The sequence below is a fragment of the Macrosteles quadrilineatus genome, unplaced genomic scaffold, assembly GCF_028750875.1.
Source record: "Macrosteles quadrilineatus isolate MER2022 unplaced genomic scaffold, UCM_ALF_1.0 Scaffold_7__1_contigs__length_78375512, whole genome shotgun sequence".
Taxonomy (NCBI): Eukaryota; Metazoa; Arthropoda; class Insecta; order Hemiptera; family Cicadellidae; genus Macrosteles; species Macrosteles quadrilineatus.
The window spans coordinates 10,528,574-10,546,878 of NW_026542600.1; the positions used below are offsets into that span (position 1 = coordinate 10,528,574).

The 18,305-nt window shown below is 34.1% G+C and overlaps 1 protein-coding gene across 2 annotated transcripts in view; it reads left to right on the top strand.

Annotated features, from left to right (window-relative positions):
* The window catches only part of LOC128998699 (basic phospholipase A2 PA-10A), a 69,068-nt gene that overhangs the window by 37,660 nt on the left and 13,103 nt on the right, over positions 1-18,305 (top strand). The window contains exons 2-3 of one of the 2 annotated variants that reach the window (XM_054424941.1): positions 13,388-13,511; positions 15,145-15,276. In XM_054424941.1, coding sequence (XP_054280916.1) covers positions 13,388-13,511; positions 15,145-15,276 — 256 coding nt within the window. The remainder of the gene's footprint in view (positions 1-13,387; positions 13,512-15,144; positions 15,277-18,305) is intronic. The other variant, XM_054424943.1, reaches the window with a different exon arrangement.

The following is an 18,305-nucleotide window of genomic DNA, read 5'->3' on the forward strand; positions in this document are numbered from 1 at the left end:
TGAGGGAGACTATGGTGATCAGGGGAGGTGGTGATGATGTCTTCGCTACCACATGGTAATGACAAGACACTGCTGCGGTCATGGTTTGGGGGGGTTAAAGTAATGGGCAGTATGAAGGCTTTGCACCCCTGACCTGGATGGGCACCTCTGTGTTGACGGTTGCAGTGTAAAAAAGTAGGCTTATAGCCTTAGTTTGGTTTCGTTTGGTTTCACCAACAGAGAATATTCATAACAATTTTATGATTTGAACATGTTGACAATGGGTTCAATTGTTTTACGTGTTATCCGACCTTTTTAATAGTAACACTAAGGCAGCTGATGAAGCATAATTGAGATTCCAATGTAATTTATATTAACTGGTTGTCTCATCACTTAAAAGTTTCAACACATGGCAGAGTGTGCTAAGAGACCATTTTTATTATGCCATTAATTTTAATTAAAACACAGAATGCAGTTAAGTTACCTGATAGGCTTGATTCCAAAACATAAAATGTGCCTGATTCCAAAGCACGACATGGTTTTGAAGCTGTCCTCCATTGGCATCGAAACACAGGCAGACCTGAAAAACCAGAATGACTGATTATGCTCAAGCTCAAGTTAGTCAATTACCTTTTGTCATAACTCATACTTTACTTTTTAAGAGGAGTCTATTTTAGAATTTAGGTACTTGATAGAACAGAAAAAATACTGGCCAATAAATATTTACTTAACCGTAAAGCAGATTATCCTTGTTGAAAAGTTATGAGAGACTAACTTAGCAATTAGTTTATCTTGTTTTAACAAAGCTAATTGTTAAGAACAACCTAATGTTATTACTGTAGGGGAGATGGAGAGTGGAGATGAGCATCGATAGGTCAACCATGATGTATCAATAACATCGTCGCAGAAACATCGATGTTTTCAGGGCTTAAACATCAATGTTTTTATTATTTTTTCGCCTGCTCATCATTACTGTAACAACTAATTGACCTAAAACTAATACAATTCAGTTAAGCAAAACATCGATATTTTGTCACCATTTCAGATTATTAAAGAAAAGTATTAATACTTGGCCAATAACATCGATGTTTGACAAAAACATGATTGTAACAAAAACATCAGTAAAAAACTCTACCATCGATGTAAAAAACATCGTCTATCGATGTTCATCCCTAATGGAGAGAATATGGGGAGTGCAGAATATGTACGTCATGTTTGTTTGCGGTCTTAAAAAGTATGATTATTTCTCGAGTGCACATCTGAACATAAGGATTGTTGCCCATGTCTGGCGTATGTACTCTTCGTAGCCTACAATCAGAGCGGTCCCCAGAAATTATGACAGCCAAAGCCTGGATATTCCCAAAAGTCCGGATAGCCTGGAGGGACAAAAGCTGAAATTCCGGTCTGAAGATACTTTATTACGAAGCAGGATACTGTGTTGGAGCCATCAGCTGGAGCTTGATTGGAAACGTTCAATTTTACTCTAGTTTATACAACAAACTATTTTAGACCACAGGTGTTAATCAGACAGTCAAAAGTCAATATAAAGATTGTTTAATATGTAATTGTAAGCAATGATATTATTGTTGAAACTCAGTTTTTTATATTTGAATTTATGCCGTAAATGTTGAAAAACTCTATAAAGACAACGATTGTTAGTATTAGTGTTATTTAATCATCCCTTATTATTATTTGCCCTTGGGGGGTCTGATAACAAAGGTCAGTATACTACAATGTTTGGTACGGCTCTTGTTGATGATGAACCCAATCTCGAAGTACTCCTTCGCTCATCAAATTTTTTCCTTACACTGCTTACAATCCCCTTGAATTGAATACTAATTTTACGTAGTAAATCTATAAAAACTCACACTTGGTAGCATTTTTTTTATCGTGTCACCCATTTTTTTTAAACCGTAAAAATTAGTTATCAAAATGAAATAAGCAATCGCTCCACTTTCACACTACCATGGCTAGATGCCTACTGACCTGGCACACACGTCTGTAAAAAGCTACTTACTAGATAATTAAATTGCGCTTTGCGCTACCCTCACAACTTCCCACAGATTGGACTTTAGAAATTGACCTTGTAGTGTATTTAATACTTTGTTTTTAAAGATATGTGTACAAATGCTAAGATTAGATGTATAACAGCTTACTCTATAAAATATCCGTACACAAGCAACTCAATTGACAATATAATTATAATTTGGGTGGAGTAGGCTATAATTGATTATTCAACTGATTTTATTCAAGAAAAAATACTGCAATCCCTAATGCTGGCCTGAAGTAATGTGAAAAAACCCCAGGATAGAGCCTTAGCATCCTAAAAGAAAAAAATTGATGTCCGAAAAATAATACTTTTATAAGTAGCCCTAAGACTTTCCCTAATTTGTCATCCAATCAAAATATGTTACAAATTTTATAGTTCGGTCCACTTCTAGTTAGGCTACTACTCATGTTTAAGTAATTAAATAATCTAAGCTTTTATTTATTTGATGGCAGTGATAAGCAGCTAATATCTACTTCGTACTTCAGACAGTTGAATACTTACCCTGCTATATTTTCTAATCCAAAGATTACATCCTGTAAAAAAAGTGCACATTATAAGTTACACATGTATATTATAGACAACTGCTGATTGTGAAAGCAAAGTAACAATGTTTTGTCAATTCAGTATCAAATTATATGAGGAATGTTTTTGTTACACATTATTTATAAGAAAAGTATAAATATATCACTATGTCTATATAAACTATATATATATATATATTTCTGGGAAAAAGTATGGACACCCGTAATAACCTTTTAATGGGTAACACCAGGAAAACCAAACTCTGCAGACCTCTATATGCCATAAAAGTGCACTTTTTTGTTGGAATACCAAATTCGTTCAAAAATCCAAAATGGATTATTTTTGGAACAACTCAAAAGTTTTAAAAGTAAAGCCCTTATCAAGTGACACCTCATTTTGAAGGCCATTAGTTTAAATAATACCGGTGAAAATTATATTTTCCCTATCTCAACCCAATACAAAATGGTGGCAGTTTTTAGTTTTCACCAACCTCAGAGACCCCACTTAAAAATATACATTAATTGCCATTAACATTTTATCAGCTTGTGCCAGGAAAGCTTATCCCTTTACAAGAAAAACAGTTAACTTATTAGTTGGTATCACAATTTCCCTGGGAACCCAAAATGAATCATATTGGGGCAGCTTAAAAATGTTAAATGTAATGCCTGAAAACTAAAAACTTATTCAAATTTGTTATGGTTTAAGATAGAGACCTCTCACCGATATTCTTTTAAACTAATGGCCTTTAAAATGAGGTGTCACTTGATGTTGCTCTACATTAAACATTATTCAGTTGCCCCAAAAATAACCCATTTTTGGTTTTCGGGAAAAATTAGGATACCAACAATAGATGCTTTTTTATGCCATATTGGTGTGCAGAGTTTGGTTTTTCTGGTGTAACCCATTAAAAAGTTAATCAAAGGGTGCCCATACTTTTGTGCAACCCTGTATGCACAGGGTTTATACGCTTTATAAGGTTTATACTGTATAGGGTGAGTTTTAAATGAGTTCCCCCCCCTTCTTTTTTTACATTTCTTAAGATATCAACTCCGGACCACATCAGATCGTTGTAGAGTAAGTAATTCATTTTAACTGGGTATAAATTTTTTTTCACCATCTTTGATCCGCCATATTGAATACATTATTTTAATTATTTTCATATGTAAATGTAAAGTTGTGACCCATTGTTTCAAACTATATTTTTACGCTGAATACAATGCTGCAATCCGTTTTTCAAAATGTTAATCCGTTAAAAAGTTATTAGGAATTTTTGAAAATAATTTTTGTTTAGGCCTACATTTTATTGGCCAAAAATTAATAATTTGTTAAAATAAAGTCAATTTGACCTTACAAATAATCAGAGTCTTAACTCTTAATTTTTTTTTTTTTCTAGCAAATTTAGGAGATAAGGGGCAAATTCATTGTGTCGTACATTGTTCATTGGCATTGTTCATTGTCATTCATTGTCATTGTTCATTGTGTTCATACATTGTGTCATATAAAAATGTATTACAAAAGTCATTTTTGAATATTCCTAATAACTTTTTAACGGATTAAGATTTGGAAAACAGATTACAGCATCGTATTCAGTGTAAAAATCTAGGTTTGAAATGATTGGTCACAACACCACCTTTACATTTGAAAATAATTTTGTGTATCCAATATGGCGGATTCATGATGGTGGCTGAAAATGTCCAATCGGTCAAAAAGAAGAAAATATGACCCGAAAATGTTGTGTGGTGGATTTCTTTCCTTATCTAGCAAATTATTGAGACTAGGGGCATATTTTGACATTAGGTTATAAACAAATTGGTTCAAAAAAAATGTTTTTTAATTTGTTATAACTTTTCAACGGATCAATATTTTGAAAAACTTATTGTACTCCGCGTAAAATTTTAGTTGAAATGATGGGTCACAAACCTACCGGTACCTTTACATTTCAAAAATAAACTTTGAATCCAATATGTCGGATCCAAGATGGCGGCCAAAGATTTATACCCAGTCAAGATGAAGTACTAACTACTCTACAATGATCTGACGTGGTCCGGAGTTGATGTCTTAAGAAATGTAAAAAAAGTAGGGGGGGAATCATTTAAAACTCACCCTGTATATATAGTCTATATATAATTTAATTATACAATTTTTATTTAACTAGTGCCTTTTGATTATTGAATAGCTTACAAGAAATTACCATTCCTCGAAAGTTTTAATGTTTGAGCTTAAGTTGTTCTAAGAGAAACATTGTGGGTGGCTAAGGCTGTAATATTTAATTCTAGCACTTGGAAATATACACCTATACTCCGTTCAAACAGCCGTGGCACCTGACGGATTAGGAGACTCCATGGAAACCCTTGGGGCCTCCTAATCCCTCAGGTGCCACGGCTGTTTGAACGGAGTATAGTTACAAGCATTATATTACAATTATTTGTAATTTCTCTCATATTATACTTATATAATTATTTCAATGCACCTTTTACACTACTGAAACTTATTTTGACTGCCAAATATTTTATTTTTTTCATAGTTATTTGCAACACACTGATTAGTCCATAGTGCAACAAACTACAAATTTATGCAAGCGATGCCGTCTGTTATCATCCTGGTGATGGCACTGAATATTATATAACTGTTATTACCTATTTAGTGCAGAGTTATTTTACTATTCATAACAATGTTGAATAGCCTATCTATTTTGCACAGAAATACTATAGTCTATTTTGTTTTTGTTTTTAAAGGCACATGACCTATCAATGAGCTATTGTAGGCTACATATAATGGTATATTTGTCATGATGGAATAACTTTGGAAATGTATAGGCCTAGATGAAAATGTTTTTTTTTAATAGGTACTAGAATTAATCATATATTACCACGACACTGAACATATTCTTCCTCCATTTTCCAAATACAAATCTGCACTGAAACAAATACACAATAGATTAGTTTAAGAACATTCAAATTTTACTTGTAAGGCAATAACAGGTACAGTACACAAATTAGGAAATGCTTAAAAAATTTAAAAAATATAAATATCTAGACTTATATCCCTGTGTAGGCTAACTTATATATTATTCAACCCACAAAAACTAAGTATAGGCCTAGACTAGTTCTATATGTTGTAAAAAATAAATACTTTCTGCAAAAGTAGTTCATTAATAAATTAATAAGCAAGTTTCAAAATGGCATAAGCAGGTTACAGGAACTATTGTTTGCTTTCTCAAAAGGGTCGCCGGAATTTCACCCCGGCGGATTTGGAAGTCTAATGAAAATAGTCAGAGCGTGATAAATTAGATTAGCAATAAAAACCGGAATTTTACCCCCTTTCCATAACTTATATTTAGCGTTTAGGCCCGGATTTTTACCTCCCGGAATTTTATCCCCTGATTTTTGTATTTAAGTTTTAATTCAATAGTAAACATTTTATTATTAAATAGCCTATCTTAATTTATTTGTAATCTCAACTAGGTAAACAGGTTTTGCTGTTTAATTTTTATGTTCGGGATTTGGGTTTGGGGCCAACTGTTGGTTACTGCGTAATATGTATGATGATAATGATGTAAATGATAATTGGGTGAACATTTCTTAAAGAATTTATTATACCACCGTGGAAAAAATGTATTGTGTTTCTGTTGTACAATAACACAATATGCCTTTTTGTTTCTTCAGGCACAAACCATGAGCTTATTTATGGTTTGTACTGAGAAGGTCATCAAAATACCTTTTGTAAAATGTAGTTTTAGGCATCCGGTAAAAAGCATTCGACCAACTGTTGTATTGACTACTGCAAAGAAACCCAAATGTATATACATATTACATATTAACCAACAGTTGGCTCCATAAATCAAATACCGAAACTTGAATATTAAAATTGAAATTCAAAACCTGTTTGATTAGTTATGGTTACAAATAAATTAAGATAAGCTAAAATATAAAAAAAATATAAAATATAAAATATAATATAAAATATAAAATAAGATAAAATGTTTATTATTAAATTGAAACTGAAAGAAGAAAATTTATCTTTCTTACCTACTTATTCTATATCTACCATGGGGGTAAAAATCCGGAGGGTAAAATTCCGAGGGTAAAAATCCGCAAAACATGAGTTATTCATTAAACAAAGCATTAGTATATTCATGCCTACTAATGACGATTATACTGTAGGCTATGGTTGCCGAATGATTTACTATCTATATATAATACGCTAAGCCGATTTTTGTGAACAGAACTCCTCCATCATTTTTGGACCGATTTTAATGATTAAAGTGTCAATCAAATGGCCCTGATCTGTAGTTTTTCAAAGTGTTTTTCATTTTTTGAAATTTTTATTAGTTTTGGAAGGATTTTCCATCAAAGTTGGGTTTTCTCCTATAATATTAACATGGGGGAATCAAAATATTTAATTATTTCCAAAAAATATTTCCACTAATTTGAGAGAACGGCTGGGCGTAGAAACTTGGTAGGGGTGTCCAAAGAAATGTCTTGGTCTGTAGATGAGTTATCAAACGAAAAATGAAGTAATTCCAAGATCCCTCCACAGATTTTTTTACATTTTGGCCATGTGGATAATACTTTTTAATGAAACAGCTGTTAATTTTTTAATTGCATTTTAAACAACACACATTTATTGGGAGTTACTGAATTGTCCAAAAGTAGTATTTGCTATGTTATTTTCTGATTTTAAAATTGATTTTCTTCTGTATCATGTCATGTTTTGCAATGTAACGTTCCATTACGAAATTAGTGGAAAATCCTTTTATCACAGTAGGCCTAACTCTTACAATTATTTCTTATTGGATTATGTTATATCTATTGTATGGATTGGTGTCTAAATTTTTCACCACTTTTGGCTATATTTTATCATATTATTCTAGAAAAATCATCGTAGATCCATGAGATTATTGTCATACATGTTTTCAATCATTTTGAAAATCTTCGATTGTGTAATACAATACAAAATAATACAAGTGCAGAAGTGTCTTATTAGCTTTAACATAAACCCCACAACCAATTTTTCAAAACTATGCTAGAGGGTTATTCATTGGCACATAAGTAGGCCTACGATATGAACTGACGCAACGTGACGAAGGAAAAATAAAACTTACACTGTAACGGGTCGACCTCTTTTTGAAGTTAGAACGTGTCTTCTCAACAAACAGATATTTTTTTCTTAAATGAAATCATTGATTAGTCTTTATTACACTGATGAAGTCGCGGAAGTTTTTAACTACAAAAGATCCACCAATACAATTTTAATACTATTTACGGTTCTTCCAAAAGAAGAGACACCGGTACCAGTTAACATACAAATACCTAATAATAACTCTAATGACATACGGTATGGGAAATATTTTATTCATTGTATGGTCAACCATATTTGATAACTAACGCAATTAATATCATTATTTTTTTACACTTATTACTCTTTAAACAATGCTAAATGCTCAAAATATGTATAATTTTACTCAATTTATCGCAGTTAGATGAATTAGAGTAATTAGCCTTGAAAGTAACCGTAGGTTTCAACAGGTTTCACCTAGTTTTAAAATAATTTACGTAGGCCTACCGTACATTTTGAGTTGACCTCATGAAGGGGGTAAAAGTCCGGGGGTAAAATTTTGCCCTGTACACTCTAGGATTTTAAAATTTCATGTGCTGATTAAATTCACAACCGTGAAAATATACGTTTAATTTTACATTTAATCCATCGAACTGATGTGCAACTCAAAAGTTGCAGGCGGAATTTAACCCCCTGGTTTGTGACATCAGTTTTGCCCAGGTGTAAAATTCCAGGGGGATAAAAATCCGCTACCCCTCTCAAAACATGAGTTATTCACTAAACAAAGCATTAGTATTTTTAGGCCAACTAATGACGAATATACCTACTGTAGGCTATGGTTGCCGAATGATTTACCATTTTAAAATAATATAGGTATGCCTAGCCTATTTGCATAAAAACCATTTAACTTTATTCACTTTTTAATAGCTTTTGATTGAAGTAGATGTAAATACACCTAGTAAAACCCAATTATCCCAATATCAGGGTAGCTTAGTAAATATAGTGTTCGCCTTTTGATCAGAAGGTCGCCAGTTCAAATCTGAGGAAAGTCAAAATATGTTTAAAAGGCTGAATGGAACTGGACCCTGCTATCCTTGAGATAATTTTAGACCTCTTAAATGATCCTGGCTAAATTTCCAATATTTTTCAATAACAAAGCTGTAAGAATAGCTAAGTTTAATTGATTCAACACTCATTTTTAGGCACCTTAAAATATGTATCCTAGCCTAGTGTGTCAGCCAAAAATTATATAAGATACTAACATCCAATCAAGGGGGGGGGTTAGTGGGGTTTGAACCCCCCTGACCTTAAAACGAGATCCTTTTACAATTAAAGTTTTTTAAAACTAAAAATCATTTGTATAAGTAGCCTATGTCTTTAAAAAAAATAGCCTTAACACACGAATTTACAGGTCTAACTTTCATCCGACCTCCCCCCTTCATGGGTACATTTTTAGATTTAAAAGAAAATAGGATTGAGGTTGGACGGTTATCACTTTATTTTCTATCATAAAAGCTAAAATCCTGGCTTTTTATAGATTGTTATTAAATTATTATGGACCTACTTAAAAGGCTATGTTAGTTATTCATTATCTTAATCTGTTTATTCCATGAATCTCAATATTCTAATAAATTCCCAATTCAGGGGCACAGGTAGAAAACCTGAGAATACCTGACTGCCCAAGAGAAAGTTTTTGGGATAGTTTAGGGTTACACCCATGGAAACTAACAATGAAGTCTTCCTCTCCCTCTAAACTAACAATGTAGGCGTTGGAGATGGGGCTCTGAGTAAAAAAAAACAATAGCCTACCGTAGGGAACAACTTTTCATTCATAACCCAATCCCGTTTAATTCATGTTTTACGGCAAATAGTTCCATCACGATGTGTCCAATATGTATAGTTAATAGCCGTTTCGTATAGGCCTAATGTAAGCCTAGGCCTAATCCTGTTAAACTTATTGTGGCATGATCCATCAAAGGCAAAGGGAAGTCGGTAATTGCCTGCACAAAACTTAGATGCCAAACAATCAAATGGGAAAAGACATAACATTGTAATGTTTGAATGCTTGGGTAGGTTTTATTAGCCTATCATGTTGCCATTTAGGCCTACCTACATCACCTAAGCTACTTCATGTAGGTAGCCCGAGTGTGGAAACTCGCAATGGCTAAAAGGTAACTAAACAAAAATGTATTAGAGCCATAACAGTTCGTGTGGTTTAGGTTTAGAGTATAGGCCAAGTCTAACGCAACGAACGATAATTATTGTGGCGAATCTGTGTATTCGGCGGGAAGGAAGGGAAGCCGATTGTAGGGACCGGCTGATGGCGTCGTGTTTATGATTAGGATTTTATATCGTGAATATGTTTTCTTCTGGCGGGAGGATACAGACCTGTTTGTTGCTGGTTCAAATTTATCACTAAAATTTTGAAATTGAAAACAGTTGAAACTAAAAAAGTGAAATTAAAATAGTGAAATTGAAACTAATAAAATTACTTTCACTAGGCTATCACCTTCGTGTAGGTGTCGAAAATGGCGTCAACCGACAAGAAGAAGAATTTGGCGGGAAAGTTCTTTTGATCATAGTTTTTTGTCTTGCTAAATAGGCAAGTCAGTATCACCACAGACTATAGAACCAATTAGGTCCTTTGTCTGTGGTATCACCAAAGGGTGGCGACAGTGTTGCCATTTTGCCGACATAAGCATAATTAAATTTAGGCTAATATATAATTTAATAAGCGAATTTTCCATTTTCCTGATTGGAGTTTTACTGAAACTGAAACATCTCCAAACAAAATCAATTAGTTTACTTATGTTTGCTGAGTATGAAACAAATAAGTTTGCCAAATAGATCCTTAACCATAACGCGCAAACTAAATCAGTTTACATATTCCCCGTACAAAAAACGTGTTAATTAAAATTAACAATTTTTCTAGAAATTGTTCTGTAACTATTCATACTAAAACACTTCAATATTATTAAACTCGTTTCTGTAAGTTATACAAAATGGTAAAGAAAGAAAATTTCAAAATTCGTGTTGAGCGCAAAAAATGGGAAACCCCTATTTCCATCCCTATATGGGAAGTTCGCAAAAGATACAAATGATTTGCAAAATTGCCAACTTCGACTTCATATCAGCACCCTGCTGAAAAGACCATATAACCCAAAACGTTATTCGCACAACCGGCGCGTAGCGAAAGGACCATGCGGTCACATATAAAATGGCGCCAGGGAGAAAGCAACGACGGGCCGAGAAAAGCCGGCAGCGGTGGGCGCCAGCGGCGGCGAAGTATCTTTTCCTAAAAACCACATTTTGAGAATAAAAAGAAATGCCATTTTTTGTTGCACTTTTTATGGTTAAACAATTAAGGTCACTTACACGTCGGTATAGGGCATCGTCGAAGCCTTTCCAAATTAGCATAATTTTGTTTCAAATAAACCTTTTTGTCCTCAAGAAGCGGCTTAGCGGCTACATTTTTCGGGGATAAAAGAAAAGCCGCATCTCTTTTAGTAGCCTTTATTAATTTTAAAGATTTTACCACCAACACCGCCACCCTTTCAAAAAGGTCGCCCTCAAATAATGCGTGGCTTTGTAGCCTTCACTCCTGACTCCAATAGATTGTATCATCAGCTCATAGGTGGCAGGGTGTCATTGCCTAAGTTCAAAGGAAAAATAGTGAATTTCCCTTCTGTAGATACCTATCACCAGGAAAATCACTGTTATAGAGGATAATATCTATAGTGATAATCTCTGTGATCATAGGATCGCAGCAACGTCAAAATCGTCAAGTTCGTCACATTCGACGACGTGATTATCTATCTCCCGCGATCACGGCAACATCGTACAGTTATCTTCTTCGAACGTGATTTACATTACATGACTATGTGAAGAGAGAAAAAACGGTGATTTGTGCCTTATTATATTGGTCACCATTAAAAAGCTAAAATTTCCCGGCCTCACACTAAATGTATGTCCAGTAGAATATTTGCTTCAATTAATTGTATAACCTTTGTTTGTATTTAAGTATTGTATTCGCATTAGTTCGTACCTTTAATCATACTTGATGTGAGATTTCTAAATTTTCTCCCCTGAAATTGTGCAATGATTAGGGTACACCACACCTCCCATTGAACCACCTAATTACTAAGCTTATCAATTAAAATTTACGATTTATAGAAGTTACGGCTCTTATTTTAACACCAAACCACAAAATTACCAACATTTGTGAAATTACCACCCAAATGCCATCGTTGAGTTCAAAGTGAATACATGTTGCAGTAAATATGTATATAAGTACCTTAAAAAATTCAAAAACAATGTAGCAAAGGTTGATCAAAATGACATACACGAGATGCTTTTTCCAAAATCCAAGTATTTCAACCGTAATTTCCCTTTCATTAGACAATATAAATTATATATTTCCTCCCACTATTCAAAACCAATCGCAATATTTATTCATTACTCTTTATCATTTCCCTTATTTACTCTTTACAGTTTAAAAACAAAAGCAGCCGTCATGGTCAATTGGGAGCTAAATTTCAACAGCTGTCACTTTCACTTTCTTCCTACAGAAATTACAAAACATTAGGGTTATGTCAATATTGTCAATTTGTTAGTTGGGATTGTTGGGAAGGTTATGTCATGGAGGAGAATTAGGATGAAATACAGTAGTATAAATAACATTTCTTTTAAACCTGGATTGATGTTGACCTTTTCTAACTTAGATAGTGATAATTAGAACGAGAGAGTTATATACTAACTACAAGGTAATTTTTCTTAGGTTTTACCATAGATAAAACTGGTTAGTCTATGGTTTTACCATAATCTATAATAGGACTAAGATAATTCACTATAATGAATTGATTGCATAACATAATTATCTTTTATGTAATCTGCAAAACATTTATAGTGGTTTTAATTTATAATAGGATATCTAAGTATTTGATTCTTTATTCTTTGGTAGAATATGTTTGAAAATTGTTATTTTAGAAATTTGACAATTGCAGTATTTTTAAGACAATAGGGCTCAATTATTGCTTTGTTCAGACAGGCTAAGAGCTATTAGGCCTAATGTTCCCAAATAATAGACATTTTGACAAAATGTAGGCCTTAAACTTAGGAAATTCAATTACAACCATACTTTTTGGCTGATCTAGACCAGTCGCTTGTAGAGCGATATAACTTAATGTTGAAGAGTCTAGGCTATAACCTGTCTGAACTGTTCCTGTTCCTTATATCAAACCAACGGATGTAAAAAGACATAGGCTACGTCTACTCTAATCTGTCTTCTAATGTATCTACTGTACTTAGTGGAAAAACAATGGCGTACGAAGGTGCCTTCTGTTATCGTAGGCTACCTAAATTTTAGTAAAGAATCAATACTTTTAATATAAACTAAATTCAGGCCTAATTTAATGTTAAATCCATCCACATGTTTCAAAAATTTACTATCTGAATATCAATTTAAATCAGTCCTGAAATAAAGTTAGGAGCTAACTTGCAATGAATTATTAAGAGATATCTCAATTTGTTGAACTAATTGCTTTTAATTTTTGTCCACTTAGAAATCTAAATGGCTTTTACAACAGAAAGTATGCTTATATGTCTCAATTTGTGTTATTTAATTGTTACACTCTTAAGTAGAATTATTATTAGGCCTATGTTTTGAAGAAGTGAATAAATAATAATTTGTTGAATAGGATATAGCACAACACTCCCAATATTATTTTCCTAGGCTACATAAACTTCAACTTTGGGTTTAATACATTTTCTTTGTTGCAGAAGAGAATGAAGTTACCAACTCGACACGGTTCCAAGTCTTCGTAGGCTACAGTAGCGACCCTTGGGGGGCTTCTTCAGAGCTTGAGTTTGACTCTGTATCAGACCAACTAAAGGGCAGCCGCAAGTTAGTACATTACTTACATTCTTTCATTCCGGCTATTTCCTGGCCTCGGCCTCTTCCTCCTGTTATCCATCACAGTTCCTGTTCCTCATGTATCTTTTTACTCTATTCTTCTTTGCATATTCTTTTCTAATCCAAATCCCCCCATCTTATTCTCAATTAGGAACCATGCAGCACAGCCCTATATGCCTACTACCATTGGCTATATATACCTACAGTACTAAGATTACAACAGATTAAATGACAACAAAATATTAACAGAAAATCAAAACAAATTTAAGAAATTCCATTCACATGTTTTATTTACATCGTGGGTTGAAAATAGAGAAATTTGCACAATAAATACTTAAGGTCGAGTTTCAACCAAAGGGCAAGCTCTAGTTATACTACTAACATAACTGGAAAATTAAGTTTGCTGTCATGCAGATTGCGTCAACTGTGCTTTCGACCCATGTGAAGGCTAAATAACGTAAATTTTACTATAAATTACGGTACCTTGTTTGGTAGCCTTTACTCTTGCAAAGTTTGTTGTTTCCTTAAAGTCTACAAATAAATATAACTTAAATAATTCAATTTTCTAGTTCTTGCCATTGGGAAAATAAATAAATAACTTTATTATAACTTTTAGTTGAGATAAAATATTGACTTGGTTAGGCCTATTTGATTTTTGACTTTGGTAGGCCTGTAGTTAAATGAGCTCTAAAAAGCATAGTTAACATGTAAAGTATCTTTGTTTAGGGTTTTTATGTTTTAGCTAGTATCGCCAATAATGCCATTTAAATTAATTGCTTTGGGCTTTGAATACTCCGTACTGCATGGTATACAAATAGTTTATAGATTATAGACCTATCAGTGAAATGTTGTGAATCAATAGCCAAGCGGTCTAAGAAGTTATCTCCCAAGCCAGTGACAGCTCTTAAACTTATAATTTTGTAGAAAAAGCTCAGGAGAAGTTCAAGTATTGTCTGAGGTAAACTTGGTGAGAGAAACCAACCCAAACAAAAACAGTGGTAGAAATTGACGGGATGAGTTGATTTGTTCTTAGTTAGAATTCATTTCCTACTTTTGGAACGTCAGTCATTAATAAATAATATAATGTTACCTTTTACCATAATTTATTTGGCTAAATAGTAGGCCTAAAATTTATATGACTAAATAGTATGCGTACGAGCAAAATCTGAATCTGAAACCAGAATAAGCAGGTGCCTGCGCGCCGGCTCGTAAACCAGCGGCCACTATGGACATATCCATTTTAATGCATGTGCCATTCCTGCCACCAAAAATCTGAATCTGAATCAGCGCACACTCTGGACGTACCGTAAAACAAGTTTTGCTCATCCTGCCCCCCCCCCCATCGATCTCTCCACCACAATACCCACCGCACCATGGAACTGGTCACGGGCACGACACTCAAGCCTCAGATTGTAAAATGAACCTCTTCAAAGTTTTTAGGCAACTGGCAATCGGCCCTGCTTTTAAGTAACATCGCTGTATCTCAGAAACAAGTTCTTGCAACATCTTGTTGTGTGAGGGTCTGTTGTTTTTCAAATTCACTGGCCACAATTTTAACATTATGATGTGTAGTTCATGTTACTGTGTCCATTATCAACGCTATAACCTGTGTTCACTTTGACAGGCCAAAGCGCAGCGTAGTTCATCTTTACAACATGGTCGTCTGTGCCACTGGATGCAACCCATTGTCATACAAGGGCTATGGATGCTACTGCGGTTTTCTAGGTTCAGGATATACCATGGATGCTATTGATAGGTAATCATTAATATACGATAGGATAGGTCAACTTTGTCAAATTAGTAGCGATATCTTCATTCAAGCTTTAATCAATTTTGGGTAGACACTACAAGTAAAAAAAGTTCTTACCTTACTAATTAAACATTGGATTCATGGAGTAACGGTTCCAATTGGGTGCTGCAGGGGCTAAGGCCCTCCTCATTGGACTCTAGAAAAATAAATTTAAATATAACTTTTGTCCTAAAAACTTATGGAAGTTTGTTACCGTACCAAATGGCTTTAAAAATATCAACTTTTCCCGTGGTTTGTACAAGGTTCTAGAACCACCACTGGTTTCATGACACCACAGTCACAGATACTATAGATAGGTAATTCTTAATTTACAATAAGTCACTTTACATATAGTAATTTTCTAGTGAGCTTAAAAATCACACCTGGCCTGGTACAGTTGAAAATTGAATTGATTCATTAACCAAACTTTGGTTTCATAAATTTTATATGATTATTCCTTTGTAAATATTATCATGGTGTTGTTTAGAGAGTGATCGATTAGCCTAGTACTAAAAACTCTCATTGCACGGCTAGTTGAGATTTTGAATTGAAAATATAGGTAGCCTACCCTTGCTGCAGAAAACTTGCAGACGGATCAATTTTCTATTAGATTTTTATTTTCACTAAAAAATTCCTGAAAAGTAACTATTGATTTAGTAAATACGACATTAGTATTATAGATTACCAAATTTGATCAAAATAAACAAGCAAAACACATTGGAATTTTCTCCATAGTATTTAAAACATACAACAACGCTTGTTACTTGTTGTTGTTACTTGTACGCAATGTTATTTGTTTTTTTTTAAGCTCCATGCGATAGCTGCAACACAAATTGGGCATTTTCATGGTTTAAGGTTGAAAATTTAAAATACCAATGTTTTTGGTCTGAGGACATTGCATAGTGAAGATCAAATCGAAATCTCTTAACTAATTTCATACATGCATACATGTTTAAAAACTTGGATCCTCTGTGGGTTGCTTTTTTTCTTTATAGTGTATGATTGGAAATGGGTTATTGCCCGAGAATTAAGGAGACAAAGGACAGGATGAGCAGGATTACCTAAAAAATTGTAGGTACTGGGACGTAGCTAGATTATATGGCGCCCTTGGCGAATACTAGGCCTACTCACTATCCTTGTTGAAAATTGTAAAGTTAAAATAACATGTAGACCTACTTGGCTATGTAACAAATTGGCTATAGTAGGCTTGTTCTTACAAGGACTAAACATATATATTTCTATTAATTTAACTGGTATTCATTACTCCAATAGCATAGCCTAGGAATAGTCCTTGACAAGAGCTGTTAGCAGGAGAAAATAAAATTATTTCAATGCAAGTTTCATGTAACAGTACATGGAGATTTTTTCGTTACGATTATTATGTAATCTAGGCATATCTTTGATCTCATCAGGTAAATTTCCTCTTTGTTAATTTAGTAAACCTTTGAAAAACCTTCGTAATCATACCAAGGAAGGGCTTATGATGATGAACCACAATCAACAGCTGAAGCAAAGGTTGATAGACCAGCTTTCTCACTATTTTAACCCTTCAAGGCGGGCGTTTTTTAAAGCCCACGGAACCCTGCTACGGTAGTTTTTGCCGTGATCGCGCCCATTATTTACAATACTTCACCGAAACTTAGTTTTCTCTGGTAGGATACATCATATCAATCTATTTTATTTATAAAATTGTATGTGAATAAGTAATCTACAAAATAATACCAAAAAATATAAAATTAACATTAAAATTTTATTTAACATACCTTCAGAAGTTGAGTTTTGTGTGGCAGTCCTTGAAGCAATTGACAAGACACAGCGCTGCCTTACAATCTGGGCACCAGAAGGCTGTTTCTTTTCTTAGCCCAGCTTTGTAGCAGACCACACACCTCCTTGTAGGTTTTTCCTTCTTCTCTGTTGGTGGAATGTGATCGATGAAATGTCTTTCAACGAGTCTAGCGGGCTTCGGTTCAATGCTTGGCCTGCCATGCACTGGTCTAGCTACCTCTGCCTGATAAGTATGGATTAGCTCCTTTATCAACTGTAGTCTGAATTGTAAATGGTCACATTTTGGGTTTGTAAACTTCCAAATAATATATGAGTTCAGAACTGAAATATTCATCAGCCGCTTGAATAGTTTTATGTACCATTTTACTCCACGCTTTCTTTCTAGGAGGAAATTATGGAGCATTTGATCCCTTAGGTCTACTCCCCCCATCTGTTGATTATAATCATAAACAAGAACAGGCTTCATGTGTTCTTTACCTGACTTGTTCCTTCTTTGCTCTATTTCATGATTATGAAATGTAGAAATAAGTGTGACAAGGCGTTTGTCTTTCCACTTCATTACCATAACGTTTTCGCTATGAAGAGCACATATTTCCCCCTTTCCTAGCATGGCATTCTTTATTTCATCAGGAACATTTTTTCTGGAGAGTTTCAGTGTTCCACAAGTATCAGTCTTTTTGGATTTCAAAAAGCTTGATAGGTCTGGGGAGTTATACCAGTTGTCCATCCATACGGTGTGTCCTTTATTCAATAACGGTTCTAACAGCTTTATGACGATTGTTGTGGACTTGTTGCTATCAGGCGGGACTATGGGACATTCAATTGGTGAGTTCTTCCCAGTATACACAAGTAAGGTCCAAGTAAACCCTGAGGAGGATTCACACACTTCAAAAGATTTTATTCCAAATTGTGCTGATTTCAGAGGCAAGTACTGTCGAAACGAAAGCCGACCTTTCCACAGAGTTAGTGATTCGTCAATTGAAATGTTTTGGGACAACTCATAAGACTCCATAAACTTCTTGTTCAAATGTTCAATAATGGGATATATTTTGAAAAGTTTTTTTGGACCTTGGAATTGCGATAGTCGCATTGAAGCGCTGAAATGTAAATATTTGCTTATCATCTGGAAACGCTCGAAAGGCATGGTACTAGAAAAGATTGGGGTTTCGAGCAGAGGATTTTTACAGTAATATGTTTGAAGGCTTGGTTTT